At 35.0% G+C, this 21,242-nt stretch overlaps 1 protein-coding gene across 1 annotated transcript; it reads left to right on the top strand.

The window, feature by feature from the left end:
• The first annotated feature begins 2,029 nt into the window (after nucleotides 1–2,029).
• Nucleotides 2,030–2,509, top strand: LOC149196865 (36.4 kDa proline-rich protein-like). Its single transcript, XM_089408470.1, has one exon. The coding sequence runs from the start codon at nucleotides 2,030–2,032 to the stop codon at nucleotides 2,507–2,509; it is 480 nt and encodes a 159-aa protein (XP_089264596.1).
• Nucleotides 2,510–21,242: the final 18,733 nt, after the last annotated feature.

Genomic DNA, 21,242 nt, shown 5'->3' with positions numbered 1-21,242 from the left:
AACCCTCAGATAAATACCATAAACACCAAAATACACATGGTTGACGATACTTGATATTCATATTTTAACAATCCTTGTCACAATGTGGCGTTGGAGTATGTTTGACCATGTTTGATTTTCATATCAAGACAATCTTTGTCAAAATGCAACGTTCAAGCACACTTGACCATGATTGATGATGTTTGATTTTATAAAACATGGTTGACCATGATTGTCCATGGTTCAGCATCATAGTTGATCATGATCAAAGAGACTTTATAAACAATTAAAAATATTTACAAATTATTTTTTATTAATTAATTTAATTAATTATAATTATTTTAACTAAATACATTAAAATTAATTTTATTTACAAATTATAAAAATCTAATAAAATACAAATTTAAATCTTAGGCAGTGAAATTGTACCAAAATTTGAGCCGCTGAGAAGTTGTCAACAAACCACAAGCTATGGAATCATTAAAATAAATATTCAAACAAATTGAAAATTTCACAAAATAAACCAAAGCACACAAAATAAAAGCAATTTAGCCAAAATTTACATGGAGGGTCCCCATATCTCTTCCAAAAGAAGAATATGGGGGGTTCTCGCAACAACAGTTTCGTAACTATACATGCATATTGTTGGGTTCCGTAGCTACACACACATATTGTTGGTTATCTCTGTTATGCTATCATTAATTTGATTTGAACTCATGTACTTCCATTGTAACCACTTTTGATCTCTCACCATTTGCATTAGGATGCATATGCTAAGCTATGTTTACACTCATAGAGAGAAGTACCACAATGAATGTTTAATTTGCTAGTGTTGTTTTACATAATATTTGGATAGGTCCATTCCACTAACTTAGAACATAGATGTATGCGATTATTTTAATCATTCTCGCGAGATTATCTTGCTTTCATAAATGAATTTTGTTCATGTAAAAACCACTTATTTAGTAAACTTTTAACTCTTTTCGTACTCATTAAACCTTAAAAAAAACACTATACTATTATTTTTATTCAACACCTATAAAACCATAAATGTGACACCAGTGAAAGAAAGGAAAAAAACAATAGAAAGTAAAAAATCATTATAGATATATATTATATGAAAATGACAATAATGAGTTAATATTAACTTTGAGAATAGACCATATTTTCATATTTCCCTTATAATCCAATTATTTATATCTTGATTAAAATATATACCATCTTCATCGATCACATACTACTCTAACAAATTGTTCTTCCCATAACTATAAGCAGTATTATTCTTTCCATAACAACGATCAGTGTTTCAATGCCTTACCCAATTTATATAGTGCTCTTAATCAATTTTAGCCCAATAAGAGTACTTAACAAACATCATTTTTTAAAAATAAGATCACTTACCATAAAATGCTGTATATAAAACAGAGTTAATAGAAAAATTTAGTAATAATGAGGATCCCTGCCATAAATTTTGCACATATACATATGTAAGAATGTTATATGAACAAGGCAAAATTATATTAACTCATCCCTGAGTTGATGTTGTTTAAAAAGAATGTTCTAACGAAACAAAAGTGAATAACGTGCGCTTTTCAAATTAGTCATATACGAACTTCTTTCTCTTTATTTCCGGAAATGTTCCAGAAGCTTTGGCATCGCGTGAGACTTTGAATTAATTATCTTCGAGTCGATTTCATGTGAACGCATCTTATTTCAGGTGGAAGATGTCATCCACGGAAGAGTTCCAGGATCACATGGAAATCTGTAGTTTGCAAGATTATTATAAAACGTGGAGGGAGGACTAGATACAGTTTCCGATTGAGCTTCCGGCGCCCTCTGGAGTGCTTGAACTTTCGCAATGTGGATTTGCTACAATAACATATAGAATTAAGAAAATTACGCATTGAAACAGTTACCAGAGCTGCTATAAAATCCATATCTTGCGACCTCAAACATGCAACTCCCTTATTTTGCCTTTTCGGTTCTTTCTTTCCCTCCTCTCTCATTTAATTTCATTTCGGGTAAGGGACAACATCGCATTTGGTTGAAGATGGGAAAGGCTGAAGCAATGCTTTTCATATTTATGATTAGTGTTGCAACCACCATGCCCATGCTAGTGCTCTCTTGTGACTCTCCTCCTGCTGCAACACCTCCTACCGTCCCGGGCAGCGGCAGTAGCCCCCCAGGTGGGAGATCGGGCGGACCTCCGAGCGTCCCGGGCAGCGGCAGTAGCCCCCCAGGTGGTGGATCGGGCGGAGGAAGTTCATCATGTCCTTTGGATGCATTGAAACTGGGAGCGTGCGTGGATTTGTTGGGAGGGTTGGTGCACTTAGGCATTGGCGACCCTGTTGTCAACCAGTGCTGCCCACTCATACAAGGCGTTGCGGAGCTGGAGGCAGCGCTGTGCTTATGTACAACTATCCGCCTCAAGCTACTCAACGTCAATGTCATCCTACCAGTGGCTCTGGATCTTTTTGTTCAATGCGGCCTTACCCCTCCTCCCGGATTCACATGCCCACCTCTCAATTAGGGAGGCAAATTGCATGCCATGTCGTCCCTCACTGCCGTATATTTCCCTTAATGGTTTAGTGTCAATCGTATATCCACACTCATTATGGATTGCGCGCAGGTGAAATGTAACGTTGGGACAATAACCGCCGACCTTTACGGATTAAACAGAATATGTGCTGCGTTTTGTTATTTTTGTTTCTTTAAGAAAGAGGACCAATGATCTCCTTCATTGGTTTTATGAGAGATGAGCAGAGCAATGTAGCACAGCGTTGATAATAATATTTTATCGCATCTTTTGCACTATCGTTGAATTTTAAATCATGACTATAATCAGATGTACTCATTTGTCTCCATGGTTAATCGCAATGTGAAACTTGACATATTTTATTAACATATTCATGTTCCTCTGAATATAAAACCAACCTAAATACACAGAAATACTGACGTTTATTTTATTATCTTTATTTCCCGAAATGTTCCAGAAGCTTTCCGGAAGAACGATTTCCGCTTCCGACGCCATGTGGAGTGCTTGCGGGTTTTCAATGAGGATTTTCTTCAATAATATATTGAATTAAGAAAATTGCGCGTTGAAACTACCACAGCTGCTATGGAATCCATATTCTGCAACCTCTACTACCTTATTCTGTTCTTTCTTTCCCTTCTCTTTCATTGTCATCCTACCATTGGCTCTGGATTTTTTTGTTCAATGTGGCGCTACCCCTCCGCCCGGATTCACATGCCCACCTCTCAATTAGGAAAGAAAATTGCATGCCATGTCGTCCCTCACTGAACGTTCTATTTGTTTAGTGTCAATCGGATGTCCAGACTGATTATGGATCGCGCGCAGGTGAAATGTTGTGACAATAATCGGACCGACCTTTACGGATTAAATAGAACATGTGGCTGCGTTTTGTTATTTTTGTTTCTGTAAGAAAGAGGAACAATGATTTCCTTCCTTGGTTTTATGCGAGATGAGCAGAACAGTGTAGCACAGCATTGAGAATAATAATTTATCGCAGCTTATAAATTATAGTTAATCGCAATTTGAGTAACATAATCCCGTTCCTCTTGAAATTGAGTAATTCGTACAAAAAGGATGCATGTGTTGCATCATTAAAATTCAGCTGTTTTTATAGGTAACATGTAATTACCGAGTCAGGATGAGAATATTAATGAAAAGTGAAAGGCATAGAATACTTATAATTTTTAAATGAGAATTTATGATTATGTATATCATACCATTAAAAAAATATGAATTCGTAACCATCGTATTATTATAATAATAATAATAATAATAATTTATTACACTTTCCTTTCAAATTATACATATTTTTCCTTTCAAATTATACATATTTTTTCATTTACTAATCGGACACACCCCCTCTATCACGTCTCGGTTGCACAATTTCGTGTCACAATTTCTCCACACAAGGCCAGCTTATTTAATTCACAGGCATGCTCGCGGTGTTAAAGGCTCCCCCTTTGTGTACATTGCTACTATTTCAGCTGTGGTTACAACTTAAAAACATCACCAAATTATATAAAAGTACTGCAAAACTATTTGAACTGTGGTTACAACTTAAAAACATCGCCAAATAATATAAAAATACTTCACCTATACCTATATAAAATTAGAGGAGAAGTTAAGTCGCTTTTTTATTCGCAAATTAGAGGAGAAGTTAAGTCGCTTTTTTATTCGCATTTTTTAATCTTAAGATAAGAAACCATGTCATATATAACCCTGCAATTTATCTTACATAGCGTTGTATCGACTAAACTTTTTACACGATGAATAAATGCTTTTGAATTGAGTCAGTCCGGTTTACAGGATTAATGACTGATTTTGAATTGAGTCATTGAAGTTTCATGATTTTCACGTAGGGTTAAATTTTGTACACTTTAATTAAATTAGCACAGCCATATTAATATTATTTATATATAAATTAACATCATTTATATACAAATTATTTTTTATAAATAAATAAAATTAATAATTAAAATTTAATAAATTTTTTAATATTATATATAATATTATTTTTATTAAAATTATTAACTTCATTCATAACATTGATAATTTTCTCATATTTTCTTTAATTTTTAATAGTATTATTGTAGGTATATATGGAATATATTAGTTTTGATTTCAACAACTAAAAACCCTTTTTTTGATAGGAATATTTGTGTATAAACCATAGTTACCCACTTAATTCGGATTCGGATTGGAATTGGATTCGATACGGTTTAATTGAAAAAATTTCAAGTCCGAAAAATTTAGCCACTATACTATTAAAATTGGTTTTTTTTATATTCTCTTCTTATTAGTTTTATGAAAATTTTCTTTTTTTAATCTTATAAATTTTCCCTTCATGTATCCTATTGATACATATATTTTACTTAGTTTTTAACGAATAAAAATCATAGTAATAGAGACTTTCTCTAAAAAGTATCAAACTAGTAATTATTTTTTAATTATTTATGTCTTATATCAATAATGAAAAATCAAATTTATATTAATAAGAGAGCCCCAACCTAGTAATTGTGTTTTAAACATTCTTATTCTATATGAATAGTGAAGAATCAATTTTATGTTTGTAAGAGCATCACATCATTACATTAACGATCAAAGTTTTGTATTTTCATTTTCAATAAAATTCCATAAAACAAAAAATTATATAATTTTATAGTTTTACAAAAAACAATAATACCTCATTTTGATTAAAAAAATAAAAATAAAATCAAATACATACTTAAACATAAGTTCATTCCATATTGATTTCAACTTTTAACAACAAAGAACTTCATGAGAGGAAGAAGAGTCTTAGCTAAATGGTGATTTTAGGCGTGAGCTCTCCAAATTATCCTCCATCACGGATCTGTGTCAGTCTAGCAGATCTTGGTGCGCCCAAGCTCTCCGGGAGCCCAAGCCGAGTAGGAGTAGTGCCCGCTGCTCATGACTACATCAGGAACCCCCATGTGCCCATATCTGCAAAGACCCTCGGCTACAGAGGATGGAAGGGTTTGAAACATGGGTTAAAAGATGCCGCAACGTCCATGGCCATTGCAGAAGGGGCTAAGGTAAGCCTCTTACAACAACGCACGATAATGTTGGATATGCAAGCCTATTCTCCCGATTTTCTACTACAGCCTCTCGGAGATTGCTGCAAGGAGCCGAGTTGCTCATTTCCACTGTGGGAAGGCATAAATAGCCCAGATCTGCCATTGATCTAACTGATATAGTTCATAATAAAAAGATCTAGCAAGATCCAGCAGATCTGAAACCCCGGACTGAAAAACGCCGAAGAAATAGGGATGAACTAAGGTCCTACATCAATTAGTCTCGGGCAACAGAAAGAGGTCAGCCACAGATGGAGACAGATCCTATAATCATGGACCATACACAGATCTTTATCAGAACACCGGATGGTAGGCACCACTTCCTAAGGATATGGCAAAGGTTGCAGGATCTGGGATCCGTGATTTGAAATACAGAGCTTCCTTGACATACCAACTCATGCACAAAATATGATTTATCTCGGACATAGTTCACAGGACAATCATACTCTTCAGGACTACAACATAATATCAGATTCAACCATCACCATCAACCTCCATCTACGGGGCAGATGTTCTAGAACTAGCTCGAAGAACACAGGGTCTTTCAAGGACATAGTCAAGGGAAAAGGGAAAACCATTCCCACAACTACCACTGAGTCCCCGGGGCCCTACATTGTAGAACAAAAACCTAAGAGCCCATCTCTCATCATCGATATACCAGAGGTAAAAGCTATATACTTAGATCTACACACATCTGCAGTTATTTGCAGATTTAATGGTTTTTGGCCTAGATCTAATGCATTGCATCACTACATCCATACGGTTTCGATAACAAACTGCGAAATCTATTTATACCCCAAAGGTTTTTCATTGTACGATTTTACATAGAAGAGGAAATGAATATTGTTCTCAACCAAGGGCCATGGTTCTGGGGCAGTGCTGGACTATTCATCACCCCATGGTTTCCAGATTTTGATTCCAACACAATGATGGTATCAAAGATGCCAGTCTGGGTTACGTTGCATAACCTCCCTTTACATTTCTAGCATCAAAAGGCTTTAATCTCTATTGTAGATACCTTGGGAATTTACATAAAGATTGATTCAGAGAAACACATAAAAGGAATATTTACTTTCGCTAGAATATGTGTCAATGTAGACCTCAGCCAAGGCCTACTAGAAAGTATAATCTTGAATTCCAATAATACATAGTGGACACAACCCTTGGACTATGAAAACACAACATTTCGATGTTGTGGATGTCAACAAACAGGTCACCTACTTAGTGCATGCCCACACGCCATCCCCAATAGGAGTAAGCAACAACAGAGGAAGCCGAAAGGATGGAAAAATACAAACCTTTGGTGATGAAGGTAGACACAGAAAAGAATGTATAACACAATGTAGAAGAAGATGAACAAAAAGTTCAGGACAATACACAAAAAGAGAACAATTTGGAATAGAAACAGGAACTTCAACTGGATATAAGTGGCATCAAACTAACTCATGGCTCCAAAGGATCAGAATCAGACAAGGAACAACCAATGAACACAATGGAAAACCATCTTTTCACTATTGTTTCCACTCCCAACACTGGTGGTTGGCGAAGAGTGGAGAAGAAGAAGGGTAGGAAAGCTTAGGCCAACTGGATTATTTGGTTCTTTTCTTCTTGCTTTCCTGACATCATGAACAACACATTTCACGTTTTTCTTTTGACAAGATTATATATTTTACATCATGTGGGCTCTGTGATCTGCAATCATACAACAAAATTGAATTCTTAATTTCATATACTATGTAACCTTTTATTTCTTTTTAATAAAAAGTTCGATTTTTTCTCTAGAAAAATGTTCATTCCATATGAAAGAAGAATCAATATGAAAAAATAGATTTATTGATATAATACCATGACATAATTAATTAATGAATAAATATCACCGTTAATATTTTTCTTCATACTTTACCATCTCTCATACTTTTGGCATGAATGGCTACCAAGCTCATACTAGTACACTTTGTTATTTAATTGAGGGCTTAAACTAGTCATGTAAATATAAAAAACCATCACAATACTCGAATTTCTAATGGTATTTGATTAAAAGTTCGGTCAAATCAAAAGTACTGCCATATTTTCAATTTCTATTTTATCAATACAGTTGAATTTGGTAACTATGATACAAATGAAGATAGTAGATACATGCAAAATAAAGTCTCTAATACATGATTGATGCCATTCATTATCCTCAAATATTGATATTTCATATTTTATGATTGTAGAAGATATAGTTTTGGATTTTAACATAGTAACCTAGAGATGATCATGATGTCAACAGCTAACATTCCCATATTTCATGAGTGCAGAAAATGTAGTTTTGAGTTTTAACTTAAGAACTTAGAATTGATCATAGCTTTTATTTGATGTCAACAACTAACATTTCCATATCGAAGCTTGAAAAATGTCGATTGAAATATCAAGAACAAAATATTATGCAAGATATAGCTATATCTTAGGATGTACACACATATATATTCATTGTGGTTTCAATAATCAGAGTCCAATGATTGACCGACATAATACCGCTTATCTCATGCATGTTGCAATGACAATGTTCCTCTCGTAATGCCATCAACACATCCTAGTTACAACTTTCTCCCACGCTGGCTTGTTGTCGAATATAAAAATCAATCTAGCTATCTCCCATGATTTCTATGTCTTTTTAATTCTCAATATTCTTTGATATACTACATGATTGATGAATATAATAAACCACGTTGTGAATGGAGGAAAATGGGTCATGTAAACAGTATATGTGGTTTCTCATAAGAAAAATCTTTTTCAAAAGACATTCTTTAATACACTGAATGATTGAAGAATCTAATCAATCACTGTGTCAATGGAGGAAAATGTGTCATGTAAATAGTATATGTGGTTTCTCATAAGGAAAATATTTTTCAAAAGAAACATCACAAGAAGAAGAATTCCTAGACTCAAATGCTAAATCAATGCATTATTGAAACACACTTGTTCTCCATTCATTGGTTCAGCTGCGGAGAAGCTGGATCATAAAGATTCACAATCGAATAGGCAGTGAATTATCAATCCTAAATTACAGAAGCCATCAATGGAAGAATTTGGGACTTCAGGAAAATGATTGCATTAAATTCAAAATGCCTGAATGGATGGCCGATGTGTCAAGCAATGGAATATACATATCGATGTGTCAATATTCTAAAGGAACGCACATGCCATGCATAGAGACGTTTCGCAAAGGAAAGTAGAAGTGTTAAGAAATTGAAAATTGGTAAACTTTTCATACTTTTTATTATATCTTGTATTAGACGAAGGATACTTTCTTAGCTTGCAATCTAAACCATTCATTTTGTTAAAAATATAAATTCCTCAAGGCCAATTTCAATATAGAGCATGCTTAAATATTTTATATAACTCAAGAAATTATGATTCTTTTATATAAATGCATATTGAGAGATATATTGGAATTTAATATGAATATAATGTAACATACTTCTTGAGACTACCTTGAGAATTAGCTACTAGGCTCCTTATTCTGGAAATTTTTCTTCAACTATAGTTAAGATTTGACCCCTACCGAGAGTATATTTAGTTTGTCATTATCTAATATTTATTATTTATATAACATAACCCATAGTCTTATCCATTTAACAACAACATAGGTGGATCCATGATGTGGAATCTCAGGTCCATCTATAGTACAGTCAATCTTTTGTCATACTTTATAATTGGGAGAGAGAATTTAATTATAGCATGCAGTCAGTAACACTCTTCGACAACCTCACACAAGTATTTGAAACCCCAGATAATCATTAACGAAACATTTCTTTGAGATTATGGTAACCAACATGGCAACATAGCTAGGAATAATGATCATAATCCTACATGCATAGTTAAAAGGTTTAGTGATATAACTTTTATGCAACACGCAAAAGCAGTTGGACTAGCATGGCTTAGAAATACAATTCTTTTGACATGTGTGGCTTAGAAAATATTGAATCATTGACTATATCATTTAGGAGCGTTATCGCCTAATTGGTTTGCATGCATCAACATGTCATGCCATTATTTATCTCACACATTAATCTATATATGGGAATCTCATAAAGTTAATTTCATAGAAACATTAATGAAATCATTAACATAAATACCCTGTAATTATCTTTCTCCAAATTAAATGGATGTTGCCATATATGTTATGCACAAAGAGCTATAGTAGATACCCTCGCTGCAACTGCATAGCCTAGATAATCTGCACCTTAGTTTATACCTTCGAGCCTTAACTATTGTTAACCATTTCACAAAGCAGCTCAAGCATGACTACTTACCTTAATGAGCAATTGGATATACCAATACTACATAGGATGTACACATTGGTCCTTTAATAACCTGAATTATAATTTCGTTGCTATGCCAAAATTGTCACATGCATCCATATAATGTTTTCTCATAAATTCCATGAACACAGATAAATTTACTCATGTATAACAATCACATGTAATTCCTTCAATAATTCTCATAGCTAGAAAACTCATGCAATTTATTTCTTAAGCTAAATGGATTTGAAACAAAGAGGGAAGAAAACACCATACAAAACATTTTACGCAAATGAATCCCACTAAAAAATCACTTGGAGAGCGGAGCACCACCGCCCAACCATGAATCACCTCTAATTCCCCCCGAGATGAGGTTCATTCCATGGATCAAGTGCCTCGAATTGATCTATGCAATGGGTATTTAATACTCCCTTTCATTATATAGTTTCCATTAGCGACATCTCTCTTTTATGAATTTTTTCTGTTTTCCTCAGCCTTTGTCAGAAAAGCTTGCCTTTATCTCCCACAAGGAATTTCCTCATAAAATCTTGCCTTTATCTCCCACAAGGCTTTTATGTTTCTTACTTGATGGATATCTATCCCCAATCTATCCGATGGAAATTTATGTCCAATCCATTTAGGATATCTACAATCACATATGGAAGGTTGTCATGAAATATTTATTCCTATCCCATTCCTCAATGGGATTTGGAAAGAATCTCATCTCTTGGTGTATCGCTTTTCCAAGTGATTTATTTATTAATTTTTTTAATAATATATACTTGCTTTCCCTATTATACATCACACCTAGATTTTCTAAACATAGGTTTACAATAGTCTAACACACAAGGGAGGGGTTTTACATACTCCCCCCTTAAATTTTAGACCGTCCTTGGTGTATTACTGCATCCTCATTCACAGATAGTTGTCTATGAACCCACAACCTTCATGGCCTTGCCATTTGAGGCAAATCTACCAATCAATATATATATATATATATATATATATATATATATATATATAAGGAGTGCTCCCAACACCTCTCCTTCCATAGATACCTGTAACATTGGTTTCAAACAATTTGTAAGAAATTTTAGATGCAGAAATTCAACTAAGTTTACCATAATCAATATCTTGATAAACAATACTGCTAAAGCAGCTCTGGCTTATATTTCTCATTATTCATTTTATTTGAAGAATGCATGTTCTCTCCCTACATCCTTCCAAGCCTTTGTGTCCTTGCTGAACACTTTCTTTTTGTAGCTCCTCTGCTTTCAACAAGTCAACTGGCATATTTCCCAAATCAATATGCACAACATATCATAACATGTTATCTCATATACAACCATCATAATCATATGTACACAACTGAAAATAAACCACAGTTACTTATCCTTGAGTCTCTTTTTATTTTCCTTCTTCTATGCAACCTCCAGGTCGATTGCTCTGGTGGACACCCACCCAGTGTCTTCATGCATACCTGCATAGAAGGTGCTTTACACACATAGCTATACATATTGTGTTTAATCATGCCATACATATTTTTATACTGGTACCATATGTACTGCTTGTACATAGTACAATCTATAATACTGCATATCCTACCAATGTGCATAGCATCACCTGGATGACATAAACTTATCTACATATTTTTAATCATGTTAGTAGTATGTCAAACATTCCTTCATGTATTTATGGTAAGTAGAACAACTGTTCTCAATTTATAAGGAATTTTCATGAACATGTTTCATTTCTGAAACCAATGAAAGTTTTTTTATGTCATATTGTTCACGTTCCATTATTTAGCAATCATTTTCCTATGTCATGTGATTGCAACAATATCCATCTAATAGTATGATAAAAGTGATCATGCCCACTATCACTCAATCATACACATAAATTTTAGTTTTCGGATTAAATATGTCACCTGTACTAGGTTTTTAACAACAATGGAATATACCATTAAGTAGATTATTCACTATGATATTGAGTCTATCATAGATATTTAAAGTATATTAAACTTCTTGGCTTGTCTTTAGCCAAGAATAGATTTGTTTGGTACCTAACCAATGTCCCACACTTTAAAAAATCATTTCATATGCTTTCCTTCTTCCAACACCTCTGTTGGTTATGATAAGTTTCATGTAGGTCTAAACATCATTGGCTAAACAATATGCACCTTCATACATCTCCCAAAATAGGGTCAGTATTGAAAGCTAACTATTCACTAGTTGACATACTTAAGACCAAGAGATCGGTTATCCTCACTTATCTTATTTGATGCATGTGTTATGCTAACATTAGATTTTCAGATCAGTATGAGCAGTAATTATGTAAAATAATTTTTTCTTTTTCCATTTCCTACTTACTAACCCAGAGGCATTTTCCGAAGAAGCCTAAGACTTTCTTCTAGATTTCCATTATGTATGTATACTAGGTGTAATTTTGATGTCAATTCACTATCCTTCTTATCATACCATCATTATTAATATATGATCTTTACAATAGGTTGTATCATATTTTCACACCCACTTGAAAAATCTCATTCCTGTTTTATGTTAGATTATCATGTTCTTTATGACTATTACATTATTTAACCGGAATCCCATGGATTCCAACCTATGCATGTTTAAATATGCACGATTTTCTGATAAGTTTTTTGTTTCCTCCATGAAGGTGTATTTAGTTTATTTTCTTATTAAAATGATTTGTTTATTGACAACCCATATCCAAGGATAATTTCATCATCCCTTGCATTTGAATTGATAAATACAGTCAAATTTAACTTCAAAGACAATTTTAAAGTACCTAGTCTCATATTACGTATAAAAGTTCCTCTTTCACGTCTCCCATCCCTTATTAGGATCTTATTTCATTAGAGTTTTCCACGGAGTCTCTCTTCCCCATACTATAACTATCCAAAAACTTGTATATTTATCATTGGTGTAATAATTAGTTTCTGTTTTTCTCATATATTCATTTAAGGATTATTAAGGCATCATAGTTTAATCTTGGATTTCTTATCCAAAACCAATTACACCCTAGATTCTCCCACATATATGGTAAATTCTTCTTTGATTTTATCATAGTTTAGTTGTGATAATTTTTTATTCCTTCACATATTAAGACATGCCCATGCAACTCATTGCATCCCACAATGAGCCCTACATGCAAGTTGTACTTGCCAATGTATAATTCATATTCTTCTACTATATGCATTACTTGCTAATGAGATTAATATTGTCTTAATCCGACGACCATTCTTTTCCATGACTATCAATTATTTAATTATTCTGTTATAAGCATCTCCTTTCAATCATGTAATTGTATCCACATAAGAGTCTTTATCCATAGTTTAAAGTTTGTAATTTTTACCATCTATAATAACTTTTTATATTAATAAACATGTTAATTTCCCACTTTAGAACTTCTTTATTCAACATAACAGAGTAATTTCTGGTAACCATATGCCAGATATGCTCCCCCCAGAGAATCATCTTATCATGAATATATAATCACAACCAACGATCTAGAATTTATCCAGGACAAAGAATTAAAGGTATTACAGACCCATGTTGGACTTCGAATCCCACGTTATCCTGCTTTATAACCTTGTCAAATATGGTCATTTATCAGGATGCGCCTCTGCCGTTTATCTGGGCCCCCCAAACCCTACGGTCGTCATTCATATCGAGCAGGTAAGTAGTGTGACGTTTACCCGTCCGATGTGAGCGGTTTTCTCTCTCTTCCACCAGACGCATGTCACTCAATGTGTGGCATTGGGCGGGACTCAGTTGAAACTGCTTACCGCCTCAAGCCCTTCCGATATCCTATCGGTTTTGTGGAATCCCACTCTACAGAACCAAATTAATTACTTTTCCGCATTTCATATTCATTTCAGGTTCGGGCGCTCGGTGCTTTCCTTCACTGAGGGGGACACCCTGTGATATGTGATTAGCACTTTAGTGCTAATCACGTATCAAAAACTACCCCCGTTTCTTGAATTAGCCTCTGGTTTTGCCAATTTGCGCTAGCACGCATTACCATGGGCCAACAGTCTGTGTGCTCGACCGAGGGTCCTCGTTGCTCCACGTTGATCACAAATTGTGACTGTCACGAGGATTCCTTCAGATAGCTTGATCTTTCTAAGACTTGAATTTTTTGGCATAAATTGAAAGAGTTTATGAAAACTTAGAGAGTGTTTAGGATCCAATTTGGATCACGGCCTTCCCACTAAAAAACCTTTTGGACAACCAAAAGTTGGTTTTTAAGCATCCATCAAGTGAGGATACTGATTCCTCGCTTGCCCAATCTCTATCCATTTTGCACTGCTTGGTTTCAAACCTTTGAGCCCAATCCTGAGGTACTCTATATCCTGTCTATACGTATTTCTCACCTTCCAGTCCAGAAATGTATCTTCCTGTAATTCGTTAAGATATTCAGGCAACATATCATCAATAGAAGGCAATTGACTCTACTCTTTGGGATCTTCAATCAATGAAGGTTCAAATATTCTCAAGTTGTCTATATTAACAACCAAGTAGATGTGCATGTAAGCTGGTAAATCAAGGTGAAAAGCATTCTCACCAATTTTCTCAAGTATCTTGAAAGGTCCATACCTTATTGGCTTTAGCTTCTTACCTTCACCTTGCATTCTGGCTTTGCTGATATACAACCAGACTTGATCACCAACTTGGAAACTATGCTCCATCCAATGCTTATCATGCCTTGCCTTGTACTTGGCTTGGCTCTTTTCCAGTTTTTCCTGTACTGCATAGTGAATCTCTTGGATTTGTTCGATGAACTTTGTTGCCTTGTCCACATCACTGTGTTCATCAACCTCTATATCTTTACCAATGACAAAATCCAAGGGAGACCTTGGTGTGAAGCCAAAATAGGTCTTAAAAGGAGATCTCTGTGTAGAAGAATGTTTAGCTCGGTTGTAAGCATGCTTCACATAATATAAATGTTCATCCCAAAGCTTGGGATGCTTGCTGCAATAACCTCTGAGAAACTGGATCACTATCCTGTGGACCACTTCTGTTTGGCCATCTGTTTGTGGATGAACGACAGTGCTCTTTTTCAGTCTAGTGTCCGTCAATTCCCACAAACTTGAGCAAAATTTCCGAACAAATTGGGTATCTCGATCAGATATAATGGAAGTGGGTAATCCAAAATGAACCCATACATGCTGAGAGAATAGATTTGCATTTTGTTCAGCTGTAATCTATTTGTTACAAGGTATTAAAATACACATTATTCTGAACCTATCAACAACAACATATAAATAGTCATGACCTTTCCTAGATTTAGGTAGCCCCCCAACGAAGTCAATGGAAACACTTTCCCAAGGATGAGAAGGAACTGATAGTGGAGTGTACAAGACTAGTTTTCTATTGTTGGGATTACTTTTAGCACACATGGTACACTCTCTTACATATCTAGAAACCGTCTCATTCATTTTTGGCCAATAACAAAATCTTTGCAGCTGTGAAACTATGTTACTTACACCAAAGTGACCTGATATTAGAGAAGTGTGTTCTTCTCGAATTATCTTTACTCTTTTAGTCTGTGGAATGCATAACTTTCTAAAATGATACAAGAGTTGGTCCTTAACATGATAATCCAATTCTTCTACTTGTTTTCCATGACTTAAAGTTGCATATACATCTTTAAAATCTATATCTTGAGCATACTGTTCAATGTATCTTTCATGCAATACTGAATTATGCTTAAGCATAGTAGATGCATTTGTGATTGGTCTCGACTACATATTTGCAACTTTATTGTGTATGCCCTTTTTATATCTAACGAATAGATGAAACTGTTGTAGAAAACCCATCCACCTATAGTGCCTTGATTACTGCAACTCAGTTTGGGAGTGCAAATATTGAAGTGGTTGATGATCAATATGTACAAATGTCTCTTTTCCCATTAAATAATGTTTCCACTTTTTCACACTATGTACTAATGCATACAATTCTTTATCATATGTGGGATGGTTAACTACTTCAGAATTAAATGTCTTAAAATGATAACATATAGGCTTATTGTGCTTCATCAACACTGCTCCCATGGCATAGTCACTGACATCCGTTTCAATCTCAAATGGTCTTTGAAGATCGAGCAGTGCTAGTACTAGTGTTGTACTAATCTTTTATTTTAAGGTGTCAATGGATTTCTATTGTTTGCCTCCCAACTGAAATGCCTTGTTCAATCCTATTAAAGAATGTAAGGGAGTTGCAATTAAGGAAAAGTTAGAAATAAACTTTCTCCAATACTGTGCTTCTCCTAAGAAGCTTCTAACTTCTGTAGCAGATTTGGGTTTAGGCTAGTTTACAATGACTGCAACCTTAGAGGGATCTATCTTCAATTCACCACCCCCTACAATATGATCCAAATAATTCAAAGATGTTTTGCCAAATTCACATTTTGAGAGCTTAACATAAAGATTTTATCTTTTCAAAACATATAGAGTCTGCATGATAGGCTTTAAATGTTCTTCCCATGTTTTACTGAATATAAGAATTTCATCCATATATACAATGACAAAATCATCAAGAAAAGGTTTGAGTACATCATTCATTACTCTTATGAAAGTGGCAGGAGCATTAGTTAAGCCAAAAGGAATAACCAACCACTCATACAATCCCTGCTTTGTTTTGAAAGCAGTCTTCCATGTATCTTGCTCTGCAACTCTGACCTGATGTAGCCACCATGCAAGTCCAACTTGGAAAAATAAACAATTTCTTTTAACTGATCTTATAGATCATCTATGCGAGGAAGAGGATAACTATTTTTTATTATTATTTTATTCAGTGCTCGGTAATCAATGCAGATTCTGCATGAGCCATCTTTCTTTCTCACCAATACAATTGGAGACCCACATGGTGATGTGCTAGGTTTGATGAACCCATTCTCAAGTAGCTCCTGTACCTGCTTCTTGATTTCTGCATTCTCTAAAGCGGACAACATGTACATTTCGATGTTAGGGAATGGAGCATCTTGTTGCAAATTAATATCATGTACTATTTCCTTTTTGGGTGGTAGGCCTTTAGGTTCTTGAAATAGTATATCATATTCTGAAACAAATTTTTCTAAATCAGTTTGTTGTTAGAATCACAGCCCTCAAAGACATCTGTTTTATCAGGTTTCTTTTCCTTTAAAACCATCAATAAAAAATTGTTTGCATGAATTTACAATTTTTTTCATTTTCCCTGAGTTTATGAGAGTATAATTATTCTTGAGTTGATGAGTTCTTACAATATATTCGATTGCATTTTTAATGAGTTGATACTTGTTCTCAGCTCTATATAAAATAGCTTTCCTATCATACAAGTAAGGACTTCCCAAAACAATTCCACATATATCCAAAGGAACCGTATCTAACTCAACCTCATCTACAAATGCTGACCCAAAAGAACACCTAAGTTTACATTGTCTAGTCACTTGTAGTTGTGCTTTGTCACATAAAAAACCTAATGGATATGGCTTTTTATGAGGTGTGGTTAGTAATCCCAAATTATTTACAATTTCTTCAAAAGTTAAATTTACTTGTGAGCCACTATCAAACAAAGTATCAATCTTTTGATGGTTGAAAATAACTCGAATATGAAAAAGCTCATGTCTTTTCCTCCAATTTACTTCATTATCAGTAGCTTGTGTAGAATTACTAGTAGATGCTTCAAAATTTTTACCTTTTATATCTGTGGCTGTGATTGTTGTTTCATCTCCTGAGTCTTACCACGAATCCTTTTGAATAGCTGCAATAGTCTTCTTCTTTTTTCCCTCGAACTTCTTGGGCCTCAGCTTCAGATGGAGGATCCAGTGGTGTTCATCATCATGCCCATCCTTCTTACAGTGAGTGCATGAAGACTTGGTATATTTTACAGTATTTTCCTTCCTCTCTTTCCATTTCTACTTTCTCTTTTCCTTTCTTTCGCTTGCAGTGTGTTTTGATGATCCGCTAACTTCTGGATTCACATTCTTGCCTCTAGCCTCTAGATATGTAGCCTGAATAGATACGTCATCTATGCTAGGTGCATTAAACACGAGAATAGTGTGCCTTAAGTAGCTGTGTAGACTACCTATATACTTCAACAGAGTTTTAGGTGAGTCTAAGGAAATTCCTAGAATCAAAGCTCTTTTCCTAAATTCTTGACTGTAGCCTTGTACACTTTTCCCTTTTAATTGGTGAAGAGTTTGCCAACTCATCATGGCTTGCTGCATATAGGCTAGTGGATAGAATTACTTTTTAATTATAGAAACAAATTTACTCCAGACGAAAAGAATTTTACCATGCTTCTCCATTTCAGCTTGTGTCCTGCCTTCCAACCATACCAAGGCATTGCCTCAAAGGCGTAGGCTGGCTAGCTGAATCTTACTCTTGCCTGAATCAATGCTCTGCACTCTACAATAAACATCAATCTGTCTAATCCAATTATCCAGCTTTTCTACATTCAACTCTCCATCATATATCGACAAGTCAAATTTAACGTCTAATTTAATCAAATATGTTTTATTTTTGTTTTCGGGGCTACTAGGAGGTGTGGGAAGTTTTTCTTCTTTCCCTTTGCCTTTAGAGTGGTCATGGAGAAGAGATTCTTCTGCTCCATTATCTTGTTTGGAATTTGATGGATCTCCTTCTCTACCTTTCTAAAATTCTCTATACATTTCCTCTACCATGGTTTTCATGGTTATGAAACCATCCATGAACTGGGAGTCTGATTCCAAGGGGTTTTATTCTGACATTTTCCTCTTAGGGTAGACTCTTCCAATTTCAGGGTTGGCTTGAGCCAATTATTCTTCTCCTAATTTAAGCTTTGATCTATTTAGCATTCAACAACAAAATCCATCACAAGCTTTTCTAACCTTAGCAACCTAGAGATCTGATACCACTTGATCTGGAATTTATCCAGGACAAAGAATTAAAGGTATTATAGACTCATGTTCATGGATGTGCCTATGTTACTTTATGCAATGGATCGATAAGATTGTGAAATACATAGGCATTGATGTAGTTAGAGAAAACATAACATGAAAACATATAAACACAACAAGTTTAATAAGGAGTTCACCCAATGCTCCTGGGCTACGTCTTGTGGTCTAGCCTTCAGTGGTGCCCTCCCTATTATGTTTTCAAAGAATAGTTTTTACAACAGTGAGATCAATTTGAGTCTCACTCAACAGATATGAATCAGTAGGATTGGAGTACACTGAATCTCCTTACTGAAACTTGACCTCTACTGGTCACAGTAGTATGAGCCCAATCTGAGACTCATACTTGACAGGCCTATGCCAAGGATCTCACTTGAACCTCTCAAGCTTTCTCTAGAGTACGCAAACTCTCTAACTCTCTCTAGTTCTATCTGTCTTGATGTTTCCTTCAAGTCAGATCGACTTCTTCTCTTTGTTCTCTTCTCTTAGCTTCTGCATCTAACTAACTCTCCTCTGTGTTGTGTCTCCTTTTGTCAATTCATGGCTTTAAATCCAATATGCTTTCTGTAGGTTCATTTCTGCTTCCCGGCATTCTGGTTCTTCTGCCTCTGTTCATTTGAATTCCCCTATTTTGCGTCATCATCACTGTGTAACACTTCACAAGGAGGTGGCCACCTATTCTCGAATGGGTGAGTGTGTCATGTTCCTTGGACCTATTTGAACAACCATTATTTCCATTTGCTCCAGGATTGCCCATGAAACATGAATCTTTTGCAAACTCATCGTCAACATCGGACTTCAAATCCCATATAATCTCGCTTTATAACATTGTCAAATTCGGTCATTTATTGGAACACGCATCCACCATTGATCTGGGCCCCCCAAATCCTTCAGTCATCATTCATATTAGGTAGGTAAGTAGCATGACATTTACCCGTGTGATGTGAGTGGTTTTCTCTCTCTTTCACAGGATACCCGCCGGTAATTGTGTGGCATCGGGGGGGACTTGGTTGAAACCGGTTATCACCTCAAGGCCTTCCGTTATCCTGTCGGTTTTGTCCCGCTCTATAGAACCAAATTAATTACTTTTCCACATTTCATAGTCATTTTGGGTCTGGGCCCTCGGGGCTTTCCTTCACTAAGAGGGATGCCCTGCGATACACAATTAGCGCTAATCACGTATTAGAAACTACCCGCGTTTCTTGAATTAGCCTCTGGTTTTGCCAATTTTTGCTAGCATGCATTACCATGGGCCAACAGTCTGCGCACTCGACGAAGGGTCCTCATTGCTCCATGCTTATCACAAATTGCAACTGTCATGAGGATTCCTTCTCATAGCTTGATCTTTCTAAGACTTGAATTTTTTGGCATAACTTGAAAGAGTTTATGAAAACTTAGAGAATGCTTAGGATCAAATTCGGATCAACCAATTTGCGAATTGGTCTATATGATGGTAGCATGAGTTGAAATAATAGTTATGTTTATCATGACTTCATCACATATCATCATCATTCTCAATATCAGGGCAATCATTAAGCTAATCTCGAACAATTTCTAATAGTCATATGCAACATAGCATAGCATCAATTCTTCATGGCATATTTGTATATCATAACCATACTTAAACAAAATCTAACATCAAAATTTTAAGCCACTTGTTCATTATGGCATATAGCATGCAATAAGAACTTAGTTAGAAGATTTTTCATACGAAAATAAGGATTCCAGTGTTCTTATCCAACCCGACTCTATCTTTCTCAAAGTAAGTTAAATCTATTGTTTTAAACATCAGAAACATACTCATAAGATGATCATGCATATTGTTCCTACTTATCATTAGCACATAATAAGTCATACATATACACACACAGAGGCTAAGCTAAAACCCTCAAGCAACTTTCTTATGGGTGCATATTTCTACTTAGGTTTTGGGCATGGAACACAATATCTTAAATCACAGATACATATGCCTATATGAAATTTTCTTTCACCTCCAGATGATCTCAGGTCGCTGCTTGAAAATGATTATGCATGCTAATAACTATCCATATTCTCGGTTCGTTTATCTATTACTCTGGTTTCACTGATTAACTAAGTTTATATATTAATCACAAAAGAAAACCAAACATCATCCATGTCCTTGTGGAATTTATGACATAATTATTAACTATTTTCCCCTCTTTACTGGCTTTCTTCTGCCAAAAACAACTATGATAGAATTTTTGAAAGCTAGTATTAGCATATACGTTTATCACTAGTTTTGAAAGCCAACTATAACTAAAACAAATTGATATCAATCATAATGAGAGAGGTACCATATTTGTATTGACTCCTCGTCGAATTACACTATCTATATAAGTCAAATCAACGTAGAGAGGGTAGGCTGATGTTTTTTTGGCTTTTACACGTTGCAAC

Source organism: Pinus tabuliformis, chromosome 2_2 (genome assembly GCF_031772625.1).
Source record: "Pinus tabuliformis cultivar Carrire ecotype Pingquan chromosome 2_2, CPIR1, whole genome shotgun sequence".
In the NCBI taxonomy this organism is placed as follows: Eukaryota; Viridiplantae; Streptophyta; class Pinopsida; order Pinales; family Pinaceae; genus Pinus; species Pinus tabuliformis.
This window is presented reverse-complemented; position numbering and strand designations above follow the sequence as displayed.